Here is a 10,908-nt window from a genome sequence, read left to right as displayed (position 1 = left end):
GTTTACAAAATTATGAGGGGCATGGATAGGATAAATAGACAAAGTCTTTTCCCTGGGGTCAGGGAGTCCAGAACTAGAGGGCATGGGTTTAGGGTGAGAGGGAAAAGATATAAAATAGACATCAGGGACAAACTTTTCACACAGAGGGTGGTACGTGTATGGAATGAGCTGCCAGAGGATGTGGTGGAGGCTGGTACAATTGCAACATTTAAGAGGCATTTGGATGGGTATATGAATAGGAAGGATTTGGAGGGATATGGGCCAGGTGCTGGCAGGTGGGACTAGATTGGGTTGGGATATTTGGTCGGCATGGACGGGTTGGACCGAAGGGTCTGTTTCCATGCTGTACATCTCTATGACCCATTTCCTTCTGACTAATGCACCTAACACTAGGGGCAATTTAGCATGGCCAATTCACCTAACCTGCACATCTTTGGACTGTGGGAGGTAACGGGAGTACCCGGAGGAAACCCACGCAGAACACGGGGAGAATGTGCAAACTCCACACAGACAGTCGCCAGAGGATGGATCGAACCTGGGACCCTATTGCTGTGAGACAGCAGTGCTAACCACTGAGCCACCTTGCCGCCACAGATTTATAAAGGAGGATTTACTTATAAGGGTGACAGAGCTCAAAGTAAAAATGTCAATTTGTCCAGATCAGAAGCATAAGACAAAGAGCTACAGATACTAGAAATCTGAAACCAAAACAAAGTGGCAGCAACTGTAGAGTTCGTTGCCTGCAAGGCATCAAGTTGAGGACAAAGTGAGGTCTGCAGATGCTGGAGATCAAAGTTGAAACTTTATTGCTGGAACAGCACAGCAGGTCAGGCAGCATCCAGGGAACAGGAGATTCGACGTTTCGGGCACAGGCCTTCTTCATTCCTGAAGAAGGGCCTGTACCCGAAACGTCGAATCTCCTGTTCCCTGGATGCTGCCTGACCTGCTGTGCTGTTCCAGCAATAAAGTTTCAACATCAAGTTGAGGACATTTTGAACCACTAAGAAGTACATTCAAAAGGGAGGAGCATGATATTCCAGTTGCTATGAACAACACAGGAAGAGAGTTAAAAAGTCCTTTTAAGAGAGTACCTAGAATTAGGTGCTGAATTTAACCACAGAACCTCAATGTTTGCAACTGCTGAATATCTAAGCCGTATGCAAACTGGCATACAGACCATCAAATTAAGTTGAAAGAATTGTGTGGTTTCACTTCATGAAATTTTGGCACCAGGACTGTGGCAGCAAGGAGCTTCACTGTTGAGAGGGGCTCTACCTACATTGGGCTGGGAGCAATATCATCCTAGAAAGTGTAAATGGGGTCACAAGCACTTGGAACTACAGGGCAACCTCAATATTCGCGGAATCTTTTTCCATGGTTTCATTTACCAGCAGCCTGAACCTATGAAAGGGAACGTTCCAGAACCTGGAGTCTGTCAGGAAGGTACATTTCCCATTGAAATGAATGGGCTCGCTCCTATCCGCAGTATGTTCTGGAACATATCTACTGTGAGTATGGGAGTCTACTGTAAAAGTTATTTCATTGAACAGAACTTGAGGATTGCTAAGAATATACATTGTGGATTGTATCAAACAGCATGTCCCTTTGGCTGTCTAAAACAAGTCTAGCCATAACCAACAAGCTTATGTTAGCAAACCTTGAAACACTGTCTAATATCAGGTGTGATCCTGCATTTGCTGCATTATTCTGAATATGAAAGGAATTACACCAACAAGCAATTTAAGATCATCAGCCTCCCTTTCAGAGTACTGGAAGCTGCATATATAGTATTTTAATTGGGTTCTGTTATTTGAACTGTGGTCATTTCAACTCAACAAAATAAGTGACAACTATTTACTACTTTATTTCTCTGGACAATGCCCTAAACAATCAAGAGTTGACCTGACAAGGTTAAAATTTAATCAAGACCCAGCAGTTGACTGTCAATTAGCATTTGTGTGCATTCTCTCAGGGAACACCTCGACAATCAGTACGCTCCTCTCATGCAACATTAATGTCAGCTTTCTCCTTGAATTTATATTATTGTGAAGTGCCCTGAAAAAGTGCAACATGCAAAGCTTTGTCAAAATATGTATTTTCTTAACAAGACATTGAATTAGTAAACAGGAGATGATCCAGGCAGAAAGAGAGCATTGATTATAATTTGATAATGGGATCAAATGCAATAGCTTGTATTTATGAAATACCTTGATCATAATCCCTCCATCATAAGAACAGACATGGGCATAGTCACAGTGCTATTCACAGCTCCTCAGATACCGAAGCAGTCCATATCCAAATGCACTAAGGTTTGTACAACATCCAAGGCTTCACCTGAGAAGTGGTAACATTTGTACCATACAAATGTGAGGTAATGATCACCATGAACAGAGAATCTAACGATTGCACCTTGACATTCAATGGTGTTACCATCACTGAATCCTCCATTATCAATATTCTGGAGCTTACAATTGACCAGAAACTCAACTGGGCCAGCCATACACTTCATGAGACTACAAGATCAGGTCAGAGACTAGAAATACAGTAGCAATTGACTCCCCAAAGCCTATGCACCATTACAACTCAAGGCACAAGACAGGAAATTGATGGAACATTCCCCACTGGCTGGGATGACTGCAGTTCTACGTCACTAAAGAAGCTTGACGCCATCGAGCATAAAGTAGCCCACTTGATTAGCACCACATCCACTCCACTCCACCAATGACCCTCAGTAGCAGCAGTGTGTACCATCTATAGGCTGCACAGAAGAAATTCACTAAGGATCCTTGGATCGCAGCTACTAAACCTACAATTACTTCCTTATAGAAGAATGAGGGTAGGAAATACATGGGAGCACCACCACCACCTGCTTGTTCCCTCCAAGCCACTCAACATCCTGAAGTGGAATCCTATCGCCATTCCTTCAGTGCTCCCCATCTAACAGCACTGGGGTCTACCGATAGCACACCGATGGCAGTGATTCAATGTGGCAACTCACCACAAAGGGTAACCAGGAATAGGCAATTAATGCTGACCCGGCCAGAATTCTCACATCCTGTGAATAACAATAATGAATTGTCCCAACTCGTATAAAAGAAAATGGGATCCAGTCACAAAATGAGACAGAGATATGGTACATGATCAAAAATTTAATCAAAGAGATAAGTTTTAAGAAGTGTCTTAAAAGGAGGAAAGCACGGTGAGCGGTGGGCAGTTTTAGGGAGTGAATTTGAGAACTTTGGGCATAGGCTGAACCAGTGCAGAGTCATTAAAACATGGTACGCTTTAGCAACTGGAATTAAAGTAGTACACATATTTTGGAAAGTTGTAGCTTTGTAGGAGACTACAGAGTTGGGGAGGGGCAAGTTAGGAAGGATTTAAAACAAGGAGGAATAAAAATTAGACAATGCTTAAAACAGGAACTTGTGCAAGTCTGCAAGCATAAGAAAGAGACTGAGTAAATGGGATTTGGTAAATGGGATTAGATGTCAACAAGGGAACAGACAGTAAATTAACAATCTGAAATACATATAGCTACAAAAGAAAACTTAAAGAATTAAGAGTGAAAAATAAGAAAGTCACCACTCAGAACAAAATATACCAGGTTTCAGGTTGAAATAATTCCAAAGAGGCAGGTAACCCATTATCAAGTAAGCATATATGAACATACGGATGAAAATGGAATAGTGTAGGTTAGATGGGCTTCAGATAGGTTCCACAGGTTCGAATCTCCTGTTCCCTGGATGCTGCCTGACTTGCTGTGCTGTTCCAGCAATAAAGTTTCAACCACAGGTCAGCGCAACAGAGGACCAAAGGGCCTATACTGCGCTGTAATGTTCTATGTTAATCTTAAGACGTACACAGTACATTGACTCCGACTAGCTTGCTCAAAGCTAATCCCTAGAATGAGGAGGAGATTCAAAGTCTGTTAACAACCCCAATCAAGGATCCCAGTAAATGAGATCTACCTGGTTCTCATTCCAATCACTATACAGATCTACATGAAAGATAGGCAAAAAGTATATATGGGGAGAACTTGGTCTTTTTTTGTGATTCCTTCATGGATGGGATCTTTGATGATAAACCCAACATTTACTGACTATCTCTAGTCAATTACGTTCTTGAGAAGGTGGTGGTGAGCCATTTTCATAAATGAAATGTAGTCTATGTGCCATAGACTACATAGAGAAACAGAAAAAGTGCAATTATTTATTTCCAAGCCAGGATGGTGTGTGTCTTGAAGAACAACTTGCAATGGCATCTTGCATGAATTTACCATCCTTTATCCTTCTGGTTGGTAGAGGCAGTAGGTCTGGAAAGTAATGTTCAAGAGAGTTCAACGAGGTGCTGTTGTGCATCTTGAATATAACGTTTATTACTGTGTACCGGAGAAGGGAATGAATCTGTAAGATGATGGTTGAGATGCTGATAAAACACATTGCTTTGTCTGGATAGTGACAAGTTTCTGGAGTGTTTTGGAACTGTATTTATTCAATGAAGTGGACATTATTTCATCATACCCCTTACTTGTGGTTTGTAGATGATGGTGGATAGGCTTGGTAAGTCAGTGGATGAGCTGATTCAGCATCTAAGTCTTTTTGATTCTACCCTCTGACTAGTTCTTGTGCCCATAATATTTCCATGAAATGAAGAGGTTCCATTTTTATTTGCCAGTGAAAATAAGGAATTGACAGACATGTTGAATAATTACTTTGCACCCGTATTTATATTATTGTCAATAGTCCACATATCCCAAGGTACATGAGGGGCAGAGAGCTAATAAAATTAGGGTTGTTTGATAACAAAATAGTTTAAATATTGGTATGGAAGACTGACAAATTCCCAGGATCAGATGGTTTTCATCTCAGCACTTTCAAGAATTTTAAAGTTTTCCAAATTTTTCAATTTGTGAACTATTTCTTTTGTATGGAAAATTATGTATGTCACTCTAAGATTGAAGAAAGAATATGATGGAAAGTAAGGAAATATAGATTAGTTTGTCTAACATCTATTGTTAGAAAATCCCGAGATTCTATAAGGAGGGTTAGTGTGGCAAAACATGTTGAAAATCCTCGCTTGATTAGAGAACCAGCAATACTTGGATTACACTTTTTGAAGAACACTACTGAAGTGCTGCATGGCAAAATTTATAAGAATGACATTATGTGGACTTCCAGAGTCACATGGTAGTCTCTTCTGAGGATTTTGTCAAATAAAGATAAAGCTGAATTTCATGGAATTGACTTAGTTAGGAAATTGCAGTGACGGGAGACATTAGGTAAGAACTGAAATTTGCTATTTGTGACTAGCAATGTCACAAAGATTTGCATTGCACCTCACCTATTCACTGTATTATTTAATGATTTATTTAAGTAACTTTCCATGCTACATTTTAAATTTATCCATGACACAAAGATAGGTGTACTGTAAGCATTACCACCAAACGGAAGCATTAAATCACAAGGTGATATAATAGACCATCATGAAATAGCACAGCTATGAAAAACTAACTTCAATGCAAGCAAATGTGAAGTCTGCTTTAGACCAAAAAGCAAAAGAATGCTGTACTTTTTAAGTGACGAAAAGCTAGGAAAAAAATGGCAGTCCAAAGGGTTTGAGCAACTTTGTACCTAGTTCACAAAAATGTTGTGTAAAAGCTCAAAAAGTAATTAAAATGCAAATGGATTTGTAACTACAAGAGCAGAATACAAAGAAATAAACTACTGCTGCATCAGTCCCAAATCCTTGATTAGATTATATTTGGAGCAGTGTACAATTCTGCATGCTGTACATCTTTGGAAGGATCTGGTCAGATTCACTTCAGTATAGGTTTACTAGAATGATACCTGGACATAAAAAGGTTTAGCTACAAGCAGAGATTAAATAAACCAAAATTTTGTATTCTGGACACTTAGAAAGTTAAGGATTGACTTGATAAAAGTTTTCAAGATATAAGAAAACTAATAGGGGACAGCTGGTAAATCTAGGACTAGGCGAAAGTGAGTGCTGCAGATGCTGGAGATTAGAGTCAAGATTAGAGTAGTGCTGGAAAAGCACAGCACGTCAGGCAGCAGGAATCCTAATGAAGAGCTTTTGCCCGAAACGCCGATTCTCCTCCTTCTCGGATGCTGCCTGACCTGCTGTGCTTTTCCAGCGCTACTCTAATCTTGACTCTAATCTGCAGCATCTGCCGCACTCACTTTCGCCTAGTTGATTTTAACCTTACTGCAAATCCTCTTCCAAGGATTCCCACCTTGAAGAAGTTGTCCTCCTCTCTCTATAAAGAGTCTCAGATTCACTGAGATCCGTCTCTCTCACTGCAACCCCCATGTCAACCTCCTCTGCCCTGAAGTGCTTCAGCCACATCCTCAAACAGAATCTAAGACTGGGGCTGACCTTTCAGAAGTGAAATTCATAAACACTTCATCATGCAAAGAGTGAGAGGGGTTTGGAACTCTATCACAAACAATTGCCAGATCAACTGATAAATCGAAAACTGAAATCCATGAATTTTTGTTTACCAAATGTAGCAAGGGAGTTGGGAAAAAAAAGGACATAGAAATAGGTCACAGGTGAGCCATGATCTCAATGGCAAAATAGGATTCTAGGGCTAAACAAGCTACTCCTGTGTCTATGTGTGGGACAGCTTTGTCAAAGAGCAAACACAGATGGGATGCATGAAATGCCTTTCTACGTTGCATCATTCTGATTCCCACACTTGTGGTGAACAGGCAAAACAGGCCGGTGATAGAAGTCCTCACAGAAAGTTTCACCACTTGGTTGGAGAAGGTTAAAAATAAATTGGCAGGAAGGTAGACATAGTCATTTAGAAAAGAGAAATAAAGGTACATATAAGTCATTCTTCTATAAAGTGCGTTTTGTTAATGCAAATTCACTGTAACACGATTGACGAATTTGGTACGATTCTTCTAAAACGTGAACTTTTAAAATATGAGTTTCCTGTAATGTGACTGCATCACCAACACTTTTCAATGCTGTTTCTATCATGTGGGGTTGCACAAGAATGTAACCATCGCATTATAGAAGAACTACCTGTACAGAGAGAGAGTTAAACAATACTAAGGAAGGAAGCATATCAGTTCGGTGAAGACCAGGATTTGAAGAATACAAAAACACTGAAAAGTAAAAACCAAAGTTGGAAGAGGGCCAACTGCAATGGAACATGAGGGTATCTAACAGGTAAAATGGAACAAAGGACTGACAAGAAACATAATGGAACAATGAATGACTCCAGGACATAAGTTACGTACAGGCTAAGTACATTTTAACAGGAAGATAGGTTGGCGCCAAGGCTCCTTGGATGACAAAGGAGATAAACAAAAATAGAGATACACTTAAGGTGAATTGAATGAGGCCAAATGGCACAGGTTAAAGGTGTAAGTGAAGAGGAATATAAATCCAAAGAGAAAATACGAGAATATAACGGCACCAACCATAAAAAGGAACTGGAAAAACTTCCATTGGCATGTAAACTAAATGGATAGAGAGGTTACATGGACCCTATTTGGAACAAATGTGATATATGGTTAGAGGTGTAGGGTCAGGCTAGAATACTCTGTATCTACATTTGCCAAAGAGGAGGCTGCAGTGGGTGCAAAAGAGATATAGGGAAATGGTTTCTAGAAGGGATTTTAACTTTGTTTGGTGGGAGAAGCCGAGGCTGTTCTCCTTAGGACAAAGGAGAGTGGGGGCGATCTGACAGATGCTTTATGAAAGGTTTAGTAAAGGTAGACAAAGAAACACACTGCCCATCAACAGAATGGCACTGAAGCAATATCACCAAAACTGCCTATGCAATATCCTGCGAATCAGCTGGGAAGAAAGACAAGAACACCAGTGTCTTCGACCAGATCAACATCACAGCAGAGGCACTAACCTCATTTTATCAGCTATGATGGGTGAGGTACGTTGTCCACATGACTGACAAGACTCCCCAAGGTGCTTCTAAATGTCAGGCAAGCCCCAGGTGGACAGAGCAAGTACTCCAGGGAAACCCTCAAGGCCTCAATGGCCAAGCGCTGCATTCCCACAGACAACTGGGAATCACTGGCTCAAGACTGTCCAAAGCAGCAAACAGGAAGACATCAAGCATCTTGAGACTTATTGTCCGGAAACAGCAGAAGCCAGGTGAAAACAGGGAGAGGAGCAACCTGCAGTAGCCGCATTAGTCTATAAAGCCATTTACAGTCTCACCCTAAGAATGGGAGAGTCACCCTTGCCTGCGAGGGACTGACGATGAATGTACATGGAACTGATGTAAACTTTTGGGAGATGGAAGACAGTCTGGTGAAGAATATTTTTTCACAGCTCGTGGTAATGAATGAGACCTGACATTTAAAAGCGATAAGTATAAATGATTGATTACCTCAAAAGTGAATGGATGGACAACTTAAGGAGCCACAGTGGGGGCAACTGAACTGCTTAGATTGTTAAAAACAATAGTCTGATTTCGATCAGCTGATTGGTAACCTTGTGTGTGGTATTGACTTAAGTGGACGTGTTTATTTTTTTTTAAATGTGCGTGACTGCTATGATTTAAATGTCAGTCTTTAGCATATCTGCGGTCAGAGGCCGATCTTTACCGGGGGAAGAGTCTCTTACCTTGTGCTGTAAACCGGTTACCCGCCGACCACATTCCGGAGCTACCTGTTAGTCACTGAAAACAATATGACACAGCCTCTCTGAGGCTGCAATGTAAAACCCTACAAACTCAGGTTACTGCTCCCGTTTCAGATTAAAGCTTCACTCCGCCTCCTCTCGGCTGTAGAGTCACAATACCCGCCTCTTGCGCCTGCGCTGAATGGCATACGGCCCTGTAGGAAATAGGCATAAAAGAACTGGAAATCCGAACGAAAGGTAGAGAGTGCCTGAGGACGGCAGCATGTATAGTGAGAAAACAGAGCCAACTTTTCGTCAGGCACTTCGCTGTTGAAGTTTGGAAGGAGTGTCGTCGCGCCGGCGCGAGCAGCACTGCGCATGCTCACCGGTATCAGGCTAAATGAGCATGCGCATCATCCGGTTCACAATCCGCCTGTGGTGACGTCAGCATCACCGAGGCCGCGCTTCAGCAAAAGGGCAAAGGAGAGCAACATAAACACAATCCTTACCATTCCTTCCACACTTAGGGAGACTTTTAAAATAACATTTTATTTTCACTTTTATAATGACCCAGATCTGAGTGTGTCACATATTTTTAATTCAGCAATATCGAATAAGGCCACTGGTATCGTAGGCTGTTCAATGCGATTATTCAGGTTAAAAATCACACAACACCAGGTTATAGTCCAACAGGTTTAATTGGAAGCACTAGCTTTCTCAGCATTGCTCCTTCATCAGGTGATTGCCTGATTCGAAAGTTAGTGCTTCCAATTAAACCTGGTGTTGTGTGATTTTTAACTTTGTCCACACCAGTCCAACACCGGCATCTCCAAATCATTATTCAAGTTGTCCAAGACTCTCCCAATCTGATTTAGAAGAACTTAATGTCCGTATCGTAAAACATATTTAATCCTAGGTAAAAACAATGACTGCAGATGCTGGAAACCAGATTTTGGATTAGTGGTGCTGGAAGAGCACAGCAGTTCAGGCAGCATCCGAGGACAGGCAAAATCAACGTTTCGGGCAAAAGCCGAAATATCAGGAATAAAGGATGAAGGGCTTTTGTCCGAAACGTCGATTTTGCTGCTCCTCGGATGCTGCCTGAACTGCTGTGCTCTTCCAGCACCACTAATCCAAAATCCATATTTAATTCTGTTTACCCACCATGAAATGTCAGAGGTATAGGGAAACAGAGGTGATCGGGAGAGGAATTAAGGGAGTTTGAACAGGTTTCAAGAACTACAAATCCTAGAATACCATATATGGGGTGGTGTCTTCTTGTACGGAGAGCTCGACCTCATCCTCACCTCCAAATTGTCACTTATGTTTGTTCACCTCCCCAGTGGTTAGTGACAAATGGTTTACAAATGCAGTAAAAATTCAATTTGCTATCAACATAAAATGCTGTTCGTAAGCGATAACATTTGAACTAAGAACCGGATGAATTCGAGAATGGCTGTAAATTAATTCGATGTAGATTTTACATTTTTACTGAACATAAATAAATTGCACAATAGCCATATAGATTACAAAACGAATCAAACGCGCCTTGTATTAAGTGCAGGCACATGTTTGGGCAGACACTGCATGGGTTGACAGTTGGTTTGGGCGCGCAGTTTGACCGTTGAGCTCGCGCTGCAGGAACGCTTCAAGGTGAAGATGGAGAGAGTCAAGAGCGAGCACAAGCTGCAGGAGCTTGAGCTGCAGATCGACCAGGTCAGTGAGGGTGGATTAACGGAATACTGGCGGCGGCTGCTGCTGCACCCCGCTCAATGTGCTGGACTTTTAAGAAAATAATCCTCTCGGGGATCTCCAACCGTGTCCGGGCTTCTTTCCCAACGCCATCAGGCTTCTCCCGGGTTCCCTCCCCAAACTGAGGGACCCTATCTTTCTCCCCCCAACCCAACCCAACGGCTGAGGACCCCCCCCCCCCAAACTGAGGGACCCTATCTCTCTCTCTCTCTCCCCCCCCCACTCCCCTCCCAAATTAAGTGGGACCCTCGTCCACTCCCTCCGTTCACCCCACGGCAAACTGTTCCCGCACCCCTTTTCACAAAGGAAATCCAATACTTATTAAAATACTAAATATTAAAATTCTGTAAAACTCTACAGAAAATCTGAAATAAAAACAGAAGTTTCTGGAGGAACTCATTAAGTCTTGGCAACATGTGTGCAGAATGCAACAGAGTTACGCTTCACCTCCGATTTGACTTTTTCAGAGCGAATGCTATTGAATAAAGTAACTACCGCAGCAGATGTACTGTAGTTGGCTGGCATTGCCCCCAACCT

General features: G+C 41.9%; 1 protein-coding gene across 1 annotated transcript in view; it reads right to left on the bottom strand.

The window, feature by feature from the left end:
- Nucleotides 1-9,000, bottom strand: part of etfdh (electron transfer flavoprotein dehydrogenase) — a 60,265-nt gene extending 51,265 nt beyond the window's left edge. Inside the window, exon 1 of the mRNA XM_043674006.1 lies at nucleotides 8,623-9,000. Coding sequence (XP_043529941.1) covers nucleotides 8,623-8,656 — 34 coding nt within the window. The 5' untranslated portion in view covers nucleotides 8,657-9,000. The remainder of the gene's footprint in view (nucleotides 1-8,622) is intronic.
- Nucleotides 9,001-10,908: the final 1,908 nt, after the last annotated feature.

The sequence above is a fragment of the Chiloscyllium plagiosum genome, chromosome 32 (genome assembly GCF_004010195.1).
Source record: "Chiloscyllium plagiosum isolate BGI_BamShark_2017 chromosome 32, ASM401019v2, whole genome shotgun sequence".
NCBI lineage: Eukaryota > Metazoa > Chordata > Chondrichthyes > Orectolobiformes > Hemiscylliidae > Chiloscyllium > Chiloscyllium plagiosum.
The sequence above is the reverse complement of the archived record's forward strand: the minus strand, read 5'-3'. Positions and strand labels throughout refer to the sequence as shown.